At 40.8% G+C, this 20,852-nt stretch overlaps 1 protein-coding gene across 4 annotated transcripts in view; it reads right to left on the bottom strand.

Annotated features, from left to right (window-relative positions):
- The window catches only part of VTA1 (vesicle trafficking 1), a 64,386-nt gene that overhangs the window by 14,143 nt on the left and 29,391 nt on the right, over positions 1-20,852 (bottom strand). For all 4 annotated transcript variants that reach the window (XM_061624012.1, XM_061624013.1, XM_061624015.1 and 1 more), the window contains 4 exons: positions 19,732-19,859; positions 19,303-19,378; positions 5,136-5,241; positions 1,543-1,713 (listed from right to left, as the gene is read on the bottom strand). In XM_061624012.1, coding sequence (XP_061479996.1) covers positions 1,543-1,713; positions 5,136-5,241; positions 19,303-19,378; positions 19,732-19,859 — 481 coding nt within the window. The remainder of the gene's footprint in view (positions 1-1,542; positions 1,714-5,135; positions 5,242-19,302; positions 19,379-19,731; positions 19,860-20,852) is intronic.

The following is a 20,852-nucleotide window of genomic DNA, read 5'->3' as shown; positions in this document are numbered from 1 at the left end:
TAGGAGGAGCCATCCCTAATCAGGAATGTCCTCCAGCCCTATCTAGCAAATGTATAAAATTAAGTGTAAGGAACCACATGAACAGCCTTCTTTTGCTCCCACAAGAGTCAGAAATCCCAGTCTAGGACCACTTTACTGTGCTGAAAGAAAACTGGAAGGAAATTAGGCTTCCTCTTTGTTAGAGCTCAAGTTAATATTTTAAACAATCTTCTTACCAACTTGTAAGGCTAACGGTGTTATCCTAAACACATTTCATAAGAAGAAAATGTTACTGCTCAATGATGCCTTCTCCCAAATAAATGTGCTGCTGCCTTAGTGTGTTTAAATATGGGCATTTCAAATTTTCCATCTCTAAATTTGTTTAAACATACTAAGTTAAGACTATGTTATTTTATTCTTTTCAGATGTACCAGTGTTTAATTTAAACTTGCTTTTGGCTAGTGTGAACCTTCCAATTACATTTTCCCCAAGAAAATCCATGCCAAACCTTTCCTTTCATATGTATAAAAGAAAAATAGGACAAGTCAAGATCCAAAGAGTTACTTTATGAATGCCTAAGGAATACCCCAGTAAGGTTTTTTAAAAATATTTTCCTCTTTGAGCCAAAAAACCTCTTACCTATTACAAACTATTTTTTAAATCCACTGACTTGCAATGTTCTATGCAGCATTGGGAGCTGCTGTTAAAAAAAAACAACGTGTAAGTTGCACAAGTCTTTGGATCTGAACCACACAATTCAAGGGTGGGGACATACATCAGAAGGCACACATACATTGCTGGCTCTGGTTGTTCTTATTTATGTATTATTGATTAAATTTGTTAGTTGCTTTTCTACACAAATATGTGCACTCAAAGCGACTTGTAGTTATAAAAATTAAAAGTAAAAGATTTACTCACACACACACACAGCAGCGGAGGAACCGAAAGTTAAGGACCAAATGCCTGGGAGTAAAGAAATGTTTTTGCCTGGCACCTAAAGATGGATAATGATGGTGCCAGGTGTGCCTCCCTGGGAAGAGTGTTCCACAAACTGGGGGCCACCAATGAGAAGGCCTGTTCTTGTGTTGCCACTCTCCACACCTCCTTTGGAGGGGGCACACAAAGAAGGACGTCCGATGCTGAGCACAGAGTCCGGGTTGGTACATAGAGGGAAAGGTGGGCCTTGAGGTATTGGGGTCCTGAGCCATATAAGGGCTTTATAGGTCAAAACCAGCACTTTGAATTGAGCCCAGAAACTAATTGGTAGCCAGTGCAGAATTGGTGTTCTTGTTCTTGTGGTTTCCCTTAATTGACAGTCTTTTTTGGGGGATGGGGGGTGGAGAATTAATAGGTAAGCAAGAAAATAATTGTTTTATAGGCTAATAACAGAAAGTTTAATTGAAGAAAGTGTGAACATCTGTAACTACTATGATGCCATTTAATTTTATCTTGCAATTTTAATTTGGCATTTCTCAGCTTAATCTTTAAATTATTACACATTTGATGAATCTATGAAATGAGACCAATGGGTCATACACTACTGAGCATATACAAATAGCATACCTGTGCTATGAGGCACTTCAGCAGGAGTGTTAGCTGGTGCATGAGCGCCGGGTGGGATTTGTATGCCAGTGTAATTGCTCGTGGACACATTGCTTGGTTCAAACGCAGAAGATGACGACTGAGATTCTTGATTGGGTAGAGCAGGGGAGCCAACTTCTTCATTTTCGTAATCTTGTAAGAATAAAACAGAGGCACATTAATTTTTTTTACACTAAACTGCAGTTAAGTTATTTGTACATTTATACGCATTTCATACCATCATCTGCAAATCAATGCCTTCTAGTCTAAGCTATTTCACAAGATAATTGGGAGGATAAGCAGAAGGCTCTGGGAAGATTTGCTCCATTGTGCAAGGGGAAATTTAGTCTGTAAGATGCTATGCTAACTCAACACTTCTTTAAGATTTGGGCATAAAGGTCTCAGCTCTGTTTTAAATAAGTCCTAGTCCCAGCATCAGCAAGAACTGCTACTTGTCCCTCTGGCCCAATGTGCTTGTCATTCAGGGATTGCTTGTCACGAAGCAGCTGCCCATGTAGTTCTGCATTAGCCTTTTAATATGCATGTCACAGAAAAAATGGGTACTGTGAGATCATTTCATGCCTAATTGGAATTTACTTCTCTATTTTCTACTTCAAATATGAATAGGGAGTACATAAAACAAAACAAACAGTGGCCATATCCTTTGTCACAGTAGCTTATTCATGAACACAAGTATTTTATTACCAGTATTCAAACATGTATAACATGAATCTAAGGCAAAACCACACTAATTTAAGCAAGTTACATGAGTGGATGGCCATGGTGCCCTGACTACTTGACATGTGACTGGGAAGTCATTAGCATGGTGAATTTTATGGACGCAGTGTAAAAGAGGAGAGTTGGTGTTACATTTCTTGATATTCTTCAAGTGGTATTTACATTTCATGTGGGAGGGGGAGAAGCTAGAAGTGCACTGTATGCTAACCCTCTAAAATAATATAACCTTCTTGGCCAAATAGTAAATATACCATACAGAGTATTCTTTAATTCTCAAGCATTTGCCCTGCAAGGCTGAATGGAGTTTCTGAAAACTATGTGGCTTGAGAACTCCAGCAGAACATATTGGAACATCATGACATCTGGGGCTATGACAAAATGCCATGAATGTATTTTATAATTTAATACTTGCATTCTTAAGAAAATTCATTTATAAATGGATTTTCTACTAGCAGGGAAGTTTACTACAGGATTCTGGAATACTGAGTGACTCATACAGATCATAAGATTCACATTCATCTATATCAATCAATCCAGTATGTAATTTAAACATTTTTAGGGTTTTTTGGACATTATGACAAAGTGCTTCAACAAACCCCAGAACAGAATCAAATATAGAATGCCATATCATAGTACACACAATTACAATATGGTTTTCAAGAATTACAGGGAGATCAACACTTAGAAAATAGGGATTTTTGTCAAGCTACAGAAAGTTAAGTTCATTCTGTTTCAACACTGACTTTTTCCATTTGCAGGAGAGGGAAGAAAGTGAGCAAGCAGAAAGGAATGGGGGAAGTCCTCCAGTACACTTAAACAATGCTGCTTTTCTTTCCCAAATGCACAAAGCAAGAATTATAAGAAGTTCTTTGGGTATTTTGGAGTACAAATACATTTCCATATGAACTTTGGCACCAGGACCCTAAACGTTGTGGGCTATGTGTCACATAAAATGTAACTATAAGAGCAGATTTTAACTATGATTCTACTGGTTTTTATCCTATAGATAAAGTAAAAATAACATGTTAAAAATAAAAAATAAAGTAACAGCCTAGAATATTTGAAGTGACAATTATTATTTTAAAGGAATCAACATTCTGACACAGGCCCATAGTTAAAAAGGTTTTGCAAGACAGCAAATACATAAACACAACAATTTTAATAGAATATTTTTTATGCTGTTAGATTAAATGTGCAAAACACTCACCAGTTTGCTCTCAAGCCAAGAAAATCAATGCCACCAGCCAAGATAATGTAGCTATGGCCAACTAAAGTCTAAACAGATGCAATCATTAGCAAGGGAGTTTATTATAGCGATTCTCCCTTCTTCATTGCTCAGTATATGCAATGAAAGAGGTATTAAGCAGAAGAGTAATATTTCATTGCTTCTCAGTCAAATTAGCACCTTTGCATTCACTGACCCAAACACTGGAAAATGGGATTGGTTGACTTTACATTGAGTAACTGGGAATAATATTGCTTGTATCTTTCGTATCTCTTATGTGTGAGAGTAACGTACATACTTTAAAGATAGCTAATAATTCAGAGGAGGAGACTGGAATATTCCAGGGGTGTGTGTGTATCTGCACATGGGAGAGGGCACACCTCTCTAAGCTCTCACAGCAGTGGGTAGGAATTTATTTATTTATTTATTTATTGCACTTGTATACCGCCCCATAGCCGAAGCTCTCTGGGTGGTTTACAGCAATCAAAAACATTAAAACAAATACAAAATTTAAAAACATATTTTAAAAACAATTTAAAACACAATTTTAAAATTCAAAACAATATAAAAACAATTTAAAAACACATGCTAAAATGCCTGGGAAAAGACGAAAGTCTTGACCTGGCACCGAAAAGATAACAGTTTATAACAGCAATTTAACTTGCACAACATGGCCACTGAATGAGAGTTAGCAACAGATTTTGGAAACTAGATCCTATGGATAAACAATATAAACAGAGACTAGGGCTACTGAAATTAATCTTGATAAGTGTGTCTCCTGCCAGAATACTGCTCCCCATCTTTCTGGTGACTACTAAATACACCTATGACATGCTCGCAGAAGCCTCTACATCTCCTACAGACCTACAGCTCACAGTGTCTTTCAGAAGAAAAAGTTTCATTCCATGCAATGGACCCAGAATGTCCCTTATGTGAATGAAAGGAACTGAGTGGAAGCTCCTGCTAGAGGACTAGGAGGCTGTTTTTACCAATTCCTCCTTCTCACGACACAACCTTTCTGCGCTGTTCTTCAGGGTGTTCTAGTCCTCTGGGGCAGCTTTTCAGGGAGCTGCACAAATTGGCAAAAAGCACACACCTCTCTTCCTCCAGCACAGGGGAGTGGAACTTCTGGCCCGTGAGCCAAATTTGGCCCAGCAGGGGTCTCAATCTGGCTCCTTGCAAACCACGGCCACCTGCACCACACTTTGCATTATATGTGATGTCAGGTGTGAGGCAGGTAGCCATGTGACTACAAAATAAAAATTAGGAGCTTCCAATTGCTCCTTTGCTAGGCTGATGGATGCTGGGAACACACCTTGCTCCACGAGCACAAAGAGGTTTTCATGGAATCTGCTGCTAAAATGGTGAGTCAGTTTTAGCAGTGGTTTGTTTATGACATCAGATGACTGATATTTAGGTTATCCCACCCGCCTACCAAAGGTGGCCCACAGGATGAGGGCAGCTAAAAATCTGGCCCCTGGGTCAAAGAGTTTCCCCACCCCTATTCCAGCAGCAGCATCCCATGAACAGAGTTCTACTAAAAGGAGCTCTGGATCCAACTCAATGAATCAAATCTTTAAGCAATATTTAAAGTCACAAAATAGGTCCTCACATTCCCCTTCCATTCCAATAGGTCCAGATTGTGGTGTTTCTCCATCCTTTAGACAGTTATGAATATATGCTGCCTTCCACCTGGCATATTTTCTGTGTTGAACATTCTACAAAATAAGTAAGATATTTATTATTAAAGGCTTTGATTTCCTAGTACAGGAAAGTTTGGAACTGAGAACGCAAGAAAGATAAAGTTTTGAAATGTCAGGATTTATACTTACTTCGCTAGAATTTATTTAGTACACATCTTTTGACTGATCTTCTAATTCATGTTTTCCACAGAAATGTATTTTATTTATTTATTTAATTTAAAATACTTATATGCCAACCTTCTACTAAAAATGTCAAAGGCAGCTTAATGTAACCCACACAATAAAATTAGGTATCACAAAACAGCAAACACTAGAATGTAAAAATAGAGAAATATAAAACAGCAAACAGCTTCTGAAAACCATTTATCCCCTTCTTCCTTCTAAGCCTAAAAGGCATCAAAAATCTAATGGAGTGAAAAGGGTTAAAGCATTCTATTTTAATTTTTTTATTTAGTAGGGTACCATAAGGCTTCATGACCAAACTATGATCAATGTTTTCTACAAAATTTGATTGAAAAGCATTTGAAAATAAGTGCACTTACGCAGATAAACTATCCTATGTAAACAAACGACTACCTGCCACCTCAATTAAGAAAACATTCATATCAAAGTATGTTTCTTGATTTCAACAGAATATATTTTCAATTTGTTTAGGGTTGAGATACTAAAAGATGAGTGTACTGAGAGAGTTATAAATGAAAGCAAAAGTGGTATGATATTGATCATGAACACTAAGCCAGACTTCTACAACCTGATGTAGTCCAAAACATCTAGAGAACAACTACCATCAGCCACAACCAGAATGGCCAGTGGTCAGGAATGACGGGAATTGTAGTCTACAACATACGGAGCGTGCAAAGCTGTGGAAGGCTTCATTAAGCCATAGCTTGTTTTAACTATGACTTGTTCAAGAAAACCAGGATTCATCTTGCAGATGAACAAAATAGCCACAACTTGTTCTGCCAAATGTTGGTTTTGTTTTCTAACCACACTTTGCCTCTGTAGCCAGAAGAGCCTCTACTTAACAGAAGCCAAGCCCTGTAAGCCAACTTCACACCATGGCTTCATATTCTTGTTTGTTGACACAATCAAACTATACTAAGTCGGCTGGGGTGGGTTCAGACATACAAACAAACCCAAGTTAAGCTAAACAAGCTGCGACTTAGGGTGATGTGCAAACCAGGCCAGTCGATTTCACAAAGCTTTCAAACATCTTCTCTGGCCCCATCACACATGCCCATTAATGGGAGAGGGAACAAAATGGAATGTGTGATGCCCAAAGATGAAAGTGCATAAATATTTTTCACATATCAAAGCACTAATTCAATTATACTTTGTCCACGTTATTAATGCGCTTGAGTAAAATCCAGTAACAAAAGCCCTGAAAAATCTGAAGAAATATATGAACTTTAATTTGAAAAAGCATGCCAACACTGAATATCTTAGATATTCCTATGACCGTTTACATTTGATTTCTTTCTATAGAAGCTTAAAGAAATCACTTTCTGTTTTGATGCTCTGTGAGCATCTAGAAAAGCATGAATTTATTATGAGGAGTCAGCATAGATTAACAACATTCCTCTTTTTTATTGTTACTACTCAGGTAAATCATGGCAATGCTGTGCACACAATATATATTGATTTTAGCAAAGCATTTGACAAGGCCTCCCATGATATTTTTGCTGATCAGATGGTAAAATATGGACTGGACAATACTACTTTAAAGTAGATTCAGAACTGGTTGAGCCACTGCACAGAGTATTCAGAGCTGTGTGTTCTGAAGCCATGCGCTCTGACCGTGTGCTGTAAAGGGCTCCATAGCAGCTTGACTGGAAGGGGCGTGGTTTGAAAGGTGCTGGATGAAGGGGTGTGGCTTGATAGCTGCTGAGTGCAACTTGGAGCAGCTGTGTGTGCTGGGAGTTTTCATTCTGTTTCCTGACAGCAAGCCAGAGCAAGTGAACAGGAGAGCTAACAGGAGTTTGGCACCAGAGTTCGGGGGGGGAGGACCCTAATAATTTTTTTTCTTATATGGTGCACCACATACCAGTGGGACTCTCCTGTTCACCCTGACGGAGGACGGGACAAAGCAAAGGTCATTCCAATACAAGTAGAAAGAAAAAGGCAGTAGAGACTATGGATGGGAAGAACACTCCAGTGGTGATGACCTGCAAGGTTTGTCAATGTTTGCTTTCTTGCCTGAGAACAACAAGTGCCAGCTGGTGACGCTGTTGGAAGAAAAAATGAGAAGCCTGGAACAGTAGGTGGCCACTCTGAAGAGTATAAGGGAAGATGAAGACTTCTTAGACAGAATGCTGGAACAACAACAGCAGCAAAGAGAAGTACAAGAGATGGAAGAACAGCAGCATATTGAAGCAAAAGAGGAGACTGTTGTGGACAGGAACAATGAAGTGGAGGAAACTTCATGGAAAGGGTGACAAGAGCAGAAGAGCTAGAAGACGCCTTTCAAAGGTGGAAATATAGAACCGCTTTCAGGCACTTGAGGATGAGGCTGGAGGACAGGCTACATGGGAAGAATTACAGCAGACCCCACACGACAGCGAACGAGAGGGTGAAGCTCAGCCAACCAGAGGCAATGAAACCACATCCTACAACAAGAGTAGTAGTAGTAGTAGTAGTAGTGGAAGACTACTGTGTGGGATTGAAACCCAAGTATACTGAGAAGACCCATGGACTTGCCAGGTATGCTGGCTCCCTAGACTCTAATGGATTAGAGATGTAACTAAAGGGTTGCCAACACTCAAAGCCCATTAGTAGGCATCTCTTTCTTCTCATCCATGTGGGAACGAATGATACTGCCAAGAGGAACTATGAAGAAATCACTTCAGACTTTGAAGCTCTGGGAAGGAAACTCAAGGACTTAGGGGCCCAGATAGTCTACTCATCCATCCTGCCAGTATTTAGAAGAAGAGTAGAAAGGGGGGGAAATACTTCTTGTGAATGACTGGCTACGAAGGTGGTCCCAATGTGAGAGATTTGGATTCTGAGACCATGGACTACACTTCCTGGAAGATGGACTTCTGGCAAGTGATGGCAGGGACTGGGAAGAATGTGTTTGGCCACAGCATGGAGAAGTTCATCAGGAGAGCTTTAAACTGAATCCTATTGGGGAGGGAGACATAAACCTGGCAGTAATGACTGATGGAAGGCTTCCGCAAAGTAACAGGAACTGAGAGAATGGCTCTAATGGGGCCTAGTAAAAGTCTACATAAAAATGTAGAAAGGAAGCGAGGCTGCAAATCACATGGTCTTCAATATCTGTATACTAATGTATGCTGCCCTCCGTGGCGCAGAGTGGTAAGTGGCGGTAACGCAGCCGAAGCTCTGCTCACGGCCGGAGTTCGATTCCAATGGAAGGAGGAAGTCGAATCTCCGGTAAAAGGGGTCGAGGTCCAGTCAGCCTTCCATCCATCCATGGTCGGTAAAATGACTACCCGGCATATGCTGGGGGGTAAAGAAAGGCCGGGGAAGGGACTGGCCATTCCCCCCCATATATACAGTCTGCCTAGTAAATGTCGCAAGACGTCACCCTAAGAGTCGGAAACGACTCGCACTAGAAGTGCGGGGACACCTTTACCTTTAATGTATACTGTATACTAATGCCCAGAGTATGGGAAACAAGACGAATTTCAACTCTTAATACAGGAGGATAAATATTGATAGGTATTGGTGGGATGACTCCCATGACTGGAATATAGCAACTGAAGGCTGTAACTTATTAAAAAAGAACAGAATAAAAAGGGAAGCGGAGTCACGCTATATGTTAAAAATATATATCCCTGCACAGAAATACAGGAGGATGAGCTTCATAGCTCCACTGAGAGTATCTGGATTAAAATGAATGGAGCAAGCAATAAAAGGAACATGGTAGTTGGAGTCTATTATCAACCACCTAATCAAGGAGAAGACGAGGATGAAACGTCTGAAAAGCAAATAGCCAACATTATGAGGAGACATGATGTAGTAGTAACGGGGGCTTCAATTACTCTGATATCTGTTGGGAGACAAATTGTGTCAAACACAGCCCCTCCAATAAATTCCTGACTTGAGTTGGAGATAACTTTCTTCTACAGAAAATGGAGAAAGGAACTAGAGCAGCCTTTCCCAACCCGTGTGCCTCCAGATGTTGTTGGACCACAACTCCCATCTTCCTGACCATTGGCAATGCTGGCAGAGGCTGATGGGAGTTGTGGTCCAACAACATCTGGAGGCACACTGGTTGGGAAAGGCTGAGCTAGAGCATCAGCTATCCTTGACTTGATTCTGACCAACAGAGATTATTTGGTGGATTAAGTGGCATTTATGGGAATTCTGGGTGAAAGTGACCACGCTACACTTGAGGTCTTGATTTTAAAGGAAGCAAAACCTGAGAGTAGCCATACACGTACCCTGGACTTCAGGAAAGCCAATTTTAATAAACTTAGAAAAATGGTTAGTAATGTTCCATGGCAAGCGCTCCTAATGAGAAAAGGAGTCCAAGACAGATGGGGGTTTCTAGAAAAGGAAATTCTAAAAATACAATGGCAAGTAATTCCAACAACGAAAAAAGGTGGAAGACAGCAAGAAGAAGCTAATGTAGCTTGAAGATGACCTGAAAACAAAAAGGGACACATGCAGGAAGCGGAAGGAAGGCCAGGCCACAAAGAAAGAGTACAGACAGGTATCACAGAATTGCAGAGATGGCATCAGGAAGGCTAAAGCTGAGAATCAGTTAAGGTTAGCAAGATGCCAAAAGCAACAAAAAAGCTTTCTTCAGGTACATCCACAGTAAAAGACAAAGAAAAGAAAAGAAATGGTGGCACAGCTACTCAATGAGGATGGCAAAATGATAACAGATGACAAAGAAAAGGCAGAAGCGCTCAATTCCTACTTTGGCTGTCTTCTCCCAAAAGAGGGTCTATGGCACTCCCGGGAAACATGAAGTAGAAGGGGCAGGACTGGAGCTTGAGATTGATAGATAAATGGTCAAGGAATACCTAATCACTTTGAATGAGTTCAAATCTTTGGAGCTCAATGAACAACATCCTAGAGTATTGAAGGAACTGGCTGAAGAACTCTCAGAACCACTGTCTATTATCTTTGCAAAATCATGGAGGATGGGTGAAGTGCTGGATGGCTGGAGGAGGGCTAATGGTCCCTATCTTCAAAAATAGCAAAAGGGAGGAACCTGGAAACTAAAGACCAGTCAGTCTGACATTAATGCCTGGGAAAATTCTGGAGCAGATTACAAAGTGGTCAGTCTGTAAGCACCTTGAAAACAATGCAGTGATTACTAGAAACCAACATGGATTTATTAAGAACAAATCCTGCCAGACTAATCTTATCTCATTTTTGATTGGGTAACCTCCATGGTAGACTATGGGAATGCTGTGAACATAATATATCTTGACTCCAGCAAAGCTTTTACAAAGTGCCCCATGATATGCAAGCTAGCTAAATGTGGGCTGGATGGAACAACTATCAGGTGGATCCACAGTTGGCTACAGAATCATACCCAAACAGTCCTTATCAATGGTTCCTTCTCAAACTGGGGGGAGGTAACGAGCAGGGTATCATGGAGCTTGGTCCTGGGCCCAGGGCTCTTCAATATTTTTATTAATGACTTGGATGAGGAGGTACGAATGCTTATCAAATTTGCAGATAACACAAAATTGGGAGGGATAGCTAATACCCTGAAAGACAGAAACAAAACTGAAAGTGATCTTGACAAGCTGGAACACTGGGCTGAAAATAAGAGAATGAAATTCATCAGGGATAAGTGCGAAGTCCTACACCTAGGAAAAAGAAACCAAATGCACAGTTATAAGATGGGGGATACTTGACTCAGCAATACATGTGAGAAGGATCTTGGGATTGTTGTTGTTCACAAGCTGAAGATGAGCCAACAGGGTGATGTGGTTGCCAAAATGGCAAATGCTATTTTAGGCTGCATTAACAGAAGTATAGTTTCCAAAATGCATGAAGTACTGGTTCCCCTCTATTTGGCACTGGTTAGGCTTCATCTTGTGTACTGCGTCCAGTTCTGGACACCACAATTTAAGAAGGATGCAGACATATTGGAATAGGTTCAGAGGAGGATGATCAGGGGACTGGAAACAAAGCCCTATGAAGAGAGACTGAAAGAACTAGGCATGTTTAGCTTTGAGAAGAGAAGACAGAGGGGAGATATGACAGCACTCTTCAAGTCCTTGAAAGGTTGCCACACAGAATACGCTCAGGATCTCTTCTTGATCGTCCCAGAGTGCATGACATGGAATAATGGGCTCAAGTTGGTGGAAGCCAGATTTTGACTGAACATCAGAAAAAACTTCCTAACTGTTAGAGTGGTACAACAATGGAACCAATTAGCTAGGGAGGTGGTGGGCTCTCCAATACTGGAGGCATTCAAGAAGCAGCTGAACAGCCAACGGTCAGATACGCTTTAAGTTGGATTTCCGCATTGAGCAGGACGTTGGACCTGATGGCCTTATAAGCTCCTTCCAGCTCTAGTATTCTATTATTCTAATCCATCTTAGAGGTTACAAGAGCATGGAAAACATTAGACAGGCTATCCCAGTCCAGAAATGGCCGCAGTTGTCTTACCAGCCAAAACTGGTAAAACCTTGAACTCCTAGCCACGGGGGCCCCTGGGCCTCTAGCAACAAAGATGGATCCAGGAGCACTACAAACCTGCTCTTTTAGAAAGAGTACAACTCCATCTAAAGCAGGCAATTAACTGGTTATCTGGACTTGGGAATCACCTACCCATAGCACTTCCCTCTTGCTAGGATTCAGAGTCAGTTGACTGGCTCTCATCCAGCTCACACTAAGTCCAGGCACTGGTCTAGGACTAGCATGGCCTCTCCCAATTTAGATGTTACAGAGAAATAGAGCTGGATATTCTCAACGTACTGCTGTCACTTTGCCTTAAATCTCCTGATGATCGCTCCCAATGGCTTCTTGTTGTTGTCGTCATATGCCTTCAAGTCGATTACGTCTTATGGCGACCCTATGAATCAGTGACCTCCAATAGCATCTGTTGTAAACCACCCTGTTCACATCTTGTAAGGTCAGGTCTGTGGCTTCTTTTATGGAATCAATCCATTTCGTTTGGTCTTCCTCTTTTTCTACTCCTTTCTGTTTTTCCCAGCATTATGGTATTTTCTAGTGAATCATATCTTCTCATTATGTGTCCAAAGTATGATAACCTCAGTTTTTTCATTTTAGCTTCTACTGATAGCTCTGGTTTAATTTGTTCTAACACCCAATTATTCATCTTTTTCGCAGTCCATGGTATGCACAAAGCTCTCCTCCAACACCACATTTCAAATGAGTTGATTTTTCTCTTATCCACTTTTTTCACTGTCCAATTTTCACATCCATACATAGATTGGGAATACCATGGTCCCCAAAGGCTTCATATGTTACACAGCATTGCGAATAAGATGGTACCCTATGGCACCCCACAGCACAGCTGCTATGGGGCTGAAAGACAATCATGCAATGCTGTTCTCTGAAACCAATCCTGGAGATAGGATCAGAACCACCATAAAACAGTGCCTCCGATACCCATCTCACCAAGTCAGCTTAGAAGGATACCACAGTCAATGGTATCAAAGGCTGCTGAAGGATCAAATAATAACAAGGTCACATTTCTCCATCCTTTTCCCGATAAAAGTCATTCATCAGGGTGACCAAGACTAATTCAGTCGCATAACCAGGCCTGAACCCAGACTGGAATGGGTCAAGATAATCTGTTTCATCCAAGAGCACTTACAATTGCTATGCCACAACCCTCTCAATCACCTTCTCTAAAAAGGGAGTATTTGTGACCAGGTGGAACTGGCACAAACCAATGGGTTGGGGGGGGATTTCAGGAGTGGTCAGGTCACCGCCTCTTTCAGGGTGGCTGGGACCACTCTGTCCAACAAAGATATGTTAACCACACCCTGGATCCACTCAGTCATACCCCCTCGGCAAGCGTCAATAAGCCAAGACGGGCAAGGATCGAGAGGATATGTTGCTGATCGCAAGCATCTTGTCCACGTTATCAGGCCATATGAACTCAAACTGATTCCAAGAAGGTGCAACAGATGTTGCAGTGGACACCTCACTTGGAACTACAGTAGTTGTGGATGGGGCACCAAGATTGTTATGAAGGCAAGCAACTTTACCCTCAAAATGCCTTGCAAACAATTCACAATGGACTTCCGAATGGTCTAAAATTCCATTTCCTGAAGCTGATGTTAGTAGACCCCAGACAATATGAAAAAGGTCCACTGGATGGTTACCTGAGGATGCAATGGAGGCAGAGAAGTTGGCCTTCTCTGCCACCCTCACTTCATAGTAGGCATGGTTATGTTGTTTTATTTGTGCCCAGTCTCACAGCAAGCCTTTTGCCACTTGTACTCTAGCCGTCATCAGGCTTGTTTCATTGTTCTTGGTTCACTGATGTACCAAAGTGCAAAATGGGCTCTACAATGCCAGTGTGTGTGTTCAGGGGCAACCATGTCAAGAGCCTGATGCGTCTCATTGCTTCACAGCATGACAAGGGCTTCAACAGGGTCACCTGCTCTATTCTACTGGGAAATCCCCCAGGGCATTCAGGCCTCCAGTGGATTCCATTAGTCTCTAGGAGTGGACCATCTTAATCTGTCCATCACCAATGCAGGGAAGGATTGGAACCATAAGTTCAACCTTCACCAGGTGGTGGTCTGACCATGACAATGGGGTGACATCCACCACCACCATCTCTAGACCAACCCTTCCTCCATCTGGAGCAAAAACCAAACTGAGTGTCTTGGGTCTGCCTTTTGTACAAGACATTTATAGATATGTTGAACAACAAACGGCCTAGGACAGAGTTTTGCAGCTTTCCACTTAAGATCTTCAAGCTGACACAGTCATTAATGAATAGAATCATAGAATAGTAGAATTAGAAGGAGCCTATAAGGCCATCAAGTCCAACCCCTTGCTCAATGCAGGAATCCTAATTACAGCATACCCAACAGGTGTTGTGGCACCTCCCCTCTGGAATTTCCTCCCCTTAAATATTAGACAGACACCATCTCTGTTATCTTGTTGGCACCTACCAAAGACCTCTTCTTTCAACAAGCCTTTTAAGTAGACACCTTATACCAGTCTGTGTCTGTGCTGGAATTGCTTTTTAAGAGTTTTAAAAGATTTTTTCAAAGATGTTTTTAAGATGTTTTATTTTTAAAATGTTTCTTGAGATGTTTTAACATATTTTTACTGTTCTGTCCTTTGTTCACCACCCTGGGCTCCTTCTGGGAGGAAGGGTGGAATGGAAGTTTAATAAATAAAATACCTGAAGTCCCGCATTTAGGTACAAAGAATAAATGGTGCAAGTATAGTATGGGAGAGACTTAGTTGGGCAGTAGTAAGTGTGAAAAGGATCTAAATATCTTAATGTAAGAATAGCCAACATGATGCCCTCCACATGTTCCTCGACTACAACTCCAGTCATCTCAGACCACTGGCTGTGCTAGCTGGGGCTGATGGGAGTTGTAGTCTTAACATCTGAAGGGCACATTGCCTAGCCATGGCTTAGTGAATTGGGAGCTGAACAAACAGTGTGATGAGACTGCTAAAAAAGCTAATGCCACCCTGGGCTCATGCTGAGAGGAAAGGCGGGATATAATTAATTAATTAACAACACACTCTTGCGCTACATAAAGAGAATCATAGTGACCAGATTATGAAAAGTAATAGTTCCCCTCTATCTGCACTGGTCAGGCTGCAGCTGGAGTAATGTGTTCAGTTCTGGGCACCACAATTTACTGAAGACACTGCCAAAGCAGAGCATGCCCAGAGGAGGGCGACCAAGTCCTATTAAGATTAGTTGAAAGATCTGCTATGCTTCATCCGGAGAAGAGAAGATTAAGGAAGCCATGATAGTGATCTTCAAACAGCTGTCATGCAGAAGATGGAGCAAACTTATTATCTGTTGCTTCAGAGGGAAAGACTAGAACCAATGGGTGGAAATTATAGGAAAGTAGCTTTCTCTGAAACATTAGGAGAAACTCTGTAGACACTGGAACAGACTGCCTTTGAAGGTGATGGATTCTCCTACTCTGGAGATATTTAAGCTGAGGCCGGATAGCCACTTGCCAGGGATGTTATAATTTGCATCCTGCACTGGAGATCCTACACTGAGCAGCGCATTTGGACTACATTACCTCCAAGTTTCCCATTTAGATTTAGAGTCAGACTCATTCCAATAAAGCTTGGAAATAGCTAAACCCTCTCCACTGCTTCCAATGGGATTTCACTGCAACTAGTGTTTCCTGGAATGTGTATTTTTCCTACCCAAAAGACCCACATTTCAAAACACATTTTGTAAAACCAGAAATCTTAGAACTACTGCTTACATTGCTTCCTTCTGGGTGTTTCCAAAACCCTAATCTAACATAGGTCCATTCTAAAAACAATTTTTTTCTGTGACTAAGAGAGCAATTCACTATGTAAAATAATTTACCATATAAAATAATAAAATCAGTCTTGGTGTTGAAATCCAGAAAAGGTATTTAATAATGACTACAGTAGGGCCCCACTCATATGGCAGGTTCTGTTCCAGGCCCCGAAAAGCGAAAACTGCCAGAAAGTGGGGCCCTACTCAGCTGTAGCGCGCAAGCTCCCCACCCTACACCTGATCACGCGATCAGCTGCAGCGCAGGGAGCTGTAGCTGCTGCTCTCCAACTGACAGCAATCAGCTGTAGCGTGTGAGCTCCCCTCGCTACAGCTGATCGTGCACCACAGCTGATCCCTGTCAGCTGCAGCACATGATCAGCTGGAGCGTGGGGAGATCTCATGCTACAGCTGATAGCTGTCAGCTGGAGCGCAGTGGCTGGAGCTCCGCACGCTACAGCTGAACGCCCTGCTGGCGCCGCCGTATTAGCAGAACACTAACAAGCGGGGTGCCAACAAGCAGGGCCCTACTGTATAGAAAAGGGTTACTAGAATATGGGTGTCAGTGTCTGGATGTGAAGACACTATTTCTTGATGTTTTCTTAAGAAATAACTTTGACATTAATATATGCCAAAATTTGTATGCTAACCTTCTGAGCCTATAGTTTTGACCTAAAACTTGCAATTTGTAAGCAAATGGATAATATAAGGTGTGAGCACACGAAATGGACTGGTTCATCATGTATTTATATCCTTTGATCCTTCACATCACTTGATAACTTGCTGCTGTTATGCATATACTGACTCAACTAAAAGTGACTGCAGCTGCAGTGACATGAGACATCTGACTACAGTGCCTGTTACCCAATAGTTGTTTCATACATGCCAGCCATCATTTATGTTGCAGTCATCAAGTGTTGAGCATGTATGTACAAACAAAGTCTTAGGTACTTTCCACAAACATTTCATTGTTCAGAATATCCTTCAGGGTTTCACCTGTGAATGCAACTGCTGCTTTTCAGCAACCTTGTTGCACTTATATGCTTGGAGCCAGAGAAGAACTGGAAGAAAGTGGCTAGGGGAAGTTTAAAGGGCTGGAAATGAAACTAGCTAGAATTGCAAGTATGACTGGGAAGAAATGGCAGAGAAACTAATGTCAGGGCTTCATTCTATTTTTCTTTATCAAGACAATATTTTTTCAGCATCCTAAATCTTCAGTCCAAATGAGAAAACAGACAAAAGGAGTCATTTGAAAATCCTATTTTATTTAAAGAGGCTCCCACTCATGGAAGGTGCCTCTGCCCCACTTTCAACTATTCCCCCTGCCTCTGCACCACAGTCCATCCCATTCAGGATGGTTCCTCAACTCTCAGGAGAGGCATGAGAAAGATCACTTTCTTCCAACCCCTTCCACTGGTTCCTCTTTGGGTCCATGGCTCCTTAAATAAACATTAAATAAAAACACACTTGTGAAGACATAACGCATTGCCATGGGCTGTTTTCTCACTTGGACTCAAGACTTGGGAAGCTGAAAAACAAACTGTCTTGATAAAGGGTGATCGAATGAGGTCCTGAGACAGGCTGTCCCAAAATTTTTCCCAGTCATATCTTTAGCAACTTAGAATTGTTTTTGGTCAGTTAGTTCAACCTCCTTTTCCAGCACTTTAGGCTTGCAACATACTGTTTGCTATCTAGTAATCAATGGCCACTCGACACAAGGACAACATTTCTGAAGCGTCTCTCTTTGTCCTTTGCTCACTGTATTTTAGCACTTAATACAGAAGATTCATAGGTTTCTATTATTTTTACTGTCCATGAGGTTGTTCTTTCCTAGATACATTTTAACAGGAAACAGTCACAATAACAGGAATGCAGTCTAGTTGTTACGGATGTTGGGTTATTTGCTTTTTGGAACATTTGTGGCTGCTGAGGAGGGAAGGTCACAACTTTGAATCTCAATGGAAATCATCCCCCTGGCCTCAGAGAGGCACTGGTTCAAGAGACTAGTGCACTGTTACATATTATCTGGACATGCAAAATAAAGTTATGATTTAGTAATTTTTGAAGCATATACTATAAATTATCTGAAAAATCAGTAGTCTACCAGAAAAATCAGTAGTCTACCACCAACACTTTTTCTAGCAGGAAATTATTATAATGCAGTTATGCTAAGCATTCAATTTCTGACTGTGGTTTTTGTCAAGATATGCTGTTCCCTCTCAGAGCTGTATGCCTTTTTCATAAATTACAGCATGTTCATATATCCTACTTCTGGGATATGAATTATTTTAACATGGGTTTCACTAATTTTGCAGGCATTCCGGAGCTCCCTTTGACTAGCTTTGAAATTCGCCTACACGGAATTTATGAATTTTCTATTTCTACACAAGGCTTTCAACATTTCTGCCATACTTTTCCATCCGGGCCTTTAATTTTGACCATTTTGCACAATTCCTTCAATTTTATTGTCCAAAAGGGAAATGCCAGAAAATGGAACATCTTGTTTAGAATTTATCTGTTCCAGCATGCCTCAGACTACACCTCTTGCTGAACATGAGTAAGCAAGAGAAATTAACTATGGAGTTGGCACACGTCTTTATTTTAAAGTAGTCTTTATGATGGTTTTCATTTTTTCCTTTTATTAGACATACTTCACTCTAATCCTGTTCAGCCAAAATAAAGAGTCTTTGTTTAAATAAGAAATCTGCCTTGAGAAGTTGCTTAAGTTATATTTATCCTAGTTATTTAAAACTGGTGTGGGTCACTTAATAGGCATATGTTGCATGCAAGTTTCCAATCATGCATGGAGCAAGATTGAGACATTTGCCATTCTTAACACAGAATCTATTTATCTGCCACTTTATCAGAACTAATACAAATGGAGCTCTCTCTTTGGTAGATTATAGTTATATTTTTACATATATCTTCAGATTCTCATCCACTCACTTAAGAGCATTTCCTTAATGTTAATTGAAAAAGCAAAAAAGTATCATTATGCTAATATTAAGTAACTAAAATTGTCATTTCATTCAGTTCCATAACCCCAATGCATCCTGATTTTATATACCAAATGAGAAGTGCATAGAATCCTGGATTTCTTCTTTTCCTTACTTTAAACAATTTAAATGGGCTGCTTTCAAGGTCATAAACTCTGCTGCTTTTCAATCCTACTCAAAGCTACCATAATATTTGCAATTAGCAGCTGCTATTCTGTGAAGAAAATACTACACAGGGATCTGAAGAACTATACAACGTTCTGCACACTCAAGTGGACTTTAGGGCTTCTGTCTCTCAAACACTAGGCTTCTCAAGTCATGTATCAACTGTGTGTTACTCAGAAAATGTTTAAAAGCACTTTGAACAGTAGATCCTTGAATTACAAAGTAAAGGTCCCACTGGCATACCTGAACCTGAGGTAAATTAGCTATGGATCCTGGTTTATCTCCAACACAATAAAGCAGCAATCCAGCAAAAACTAACTTGCGACTGTGCCCAACAGAAGCAAATGGAACAAGTTAGTCACAGCTAACTGAAGTCCTATTGCTTTTAAATAGACTTAGTCACGACTAACTTTAGCTGGATTACAGACAAAAATCTGTTTTTCTATTTCATACAATTAATGACATACACTGCTTAACCGTGTAACTTACCTCATCTGTTAGTTCTCCAAACACAGTCAGGACATCTATTAGAAGACTTGCAGTATAAAATGACTTAATCATATTTCTGGGGGGAAAAAAGAGTTATAATTTCACAATAGGACTAAAATATTAAACAAAAATGTACAATTGGCAAATAATTGCATGTGAATGAAGGAATTACTCCCCCACTTCCACAAAGTAGAAGAGGACAACAGATAGCCACACCAAAATACTTTCATCCTGCTACTGCAACCTTGTGGCTGACTATTCATACCAATAGCTTGCCAGGGTCACTGTATAAGACCTTCTGCATTACATAAATGCAAGAGGGCAGGCTGGTCAATTGCTCTGTATTTATCTGCAAGGTTACCTTGCTTCAATTTTATATTTCTCTTAATTATGAGTTATAGTATACATTACCTTTATTTTTTCACTTACTTGTGAAATTGGCCGGCTCGATCTTCATTATCTGCATAAAGAAACATTTTCAATGCATAATTCTCCACATGGGCACAGCCAACTACTTCCTGAGTAATAGCTTCGTTATCACCCAACTGCTTCTTCATCTAAGAAAATTCAGAGATAGTTTTGTTATTTACCAGGCCACAAAAATGAAACTGCAAAGACATATTCTAGATTCTTAGTTCTCAAAGGTATAGCTTGAAGGTCTCTACAAAGCTACAAACCCTCTCAGATTTAATCCAGTTATTGCATAACTCTTGAGTGGGAAAATAAGTCTATAATCTCCTTTCCTGTCTGTACAGCTTAGCCAGATGTTGTTTCCATTTTCCCAGGACTCCCCCGTGCTATGTGAATGGATGGTACCAATATAGCAATTCCCGATGTCTCCTACATCTAGTCCTAACTATGCTGACAAATGGGCCATGCTACTTCAGAGTATAGATGAAGACTTGCATATTTGAATGCTCTTCCATACACAAAATTCCCTCCACATAGAAAATAAGATGTTAAAGAGAAGTGTTCTAGCCTAGACCTCTCCCTGACATGCTGATTTTCTATTTATAGAAAAAAAAAATCTGGGAAAGCATTTCACTAAGCAATCTTCTAAAGCGATACAACCCAGACACTCTGAACATTGTCTGGGGCAAATATAACAATTACTCTTGCCATGGTGATGCCAGCAAGGAGAGCATTCTGGTTCTTGCCACAATGCTTAAAAGAATTAGCCACCTATATCATCATGATCAAGTGTCCTGCTGGGGGGGTCAATTTCCAAACCCAGGGCAATTGATCCTGGCCAGGCACAACCCATACCTCCCCTACCAGGGCTGAGTTAAACCAACGACAGCCCTGCAAGGTAGGCAGACTGCCACCACCCCTTAAACCTGGTCACCCACTCTGGGCCAAGGGTGAAACCCAAAGTGCCAGAAATAGACCTGCCAAGGATTCCAAAGCCAAGAACCAAAGATGCACTCCTTGTCTTAGAATCTTAAGTAAAAATATCCAGTTATACAGTAGTCTGTGGCTAAATGGCCAAGGTGTTGGATTCAGAGCCAAATTTCCCCTGCAATGAACACACTGATAAATAAGAGGTAGTC

Source organism: Rhineura floridana, chromosome 4 (assembly GCF_030035675.1).
Source record: "Rhineura floridana isolate rRhiFlo1 chromosome 4, rRhiFlo1.hap2, whole genome shotgun sequence".
NCBI classification, from domain to species: domain Eukaryota; kingdom Metazoa; phylum Chordata; class Lepidosauria; order Squamata; family Rhineuridae; genus Rhineura; species Rhineura floridana.
Note: the sequence above shows the minus strand (reverse complement) of the source record. Positions and strands in the feature narration are given on the sequence as shown.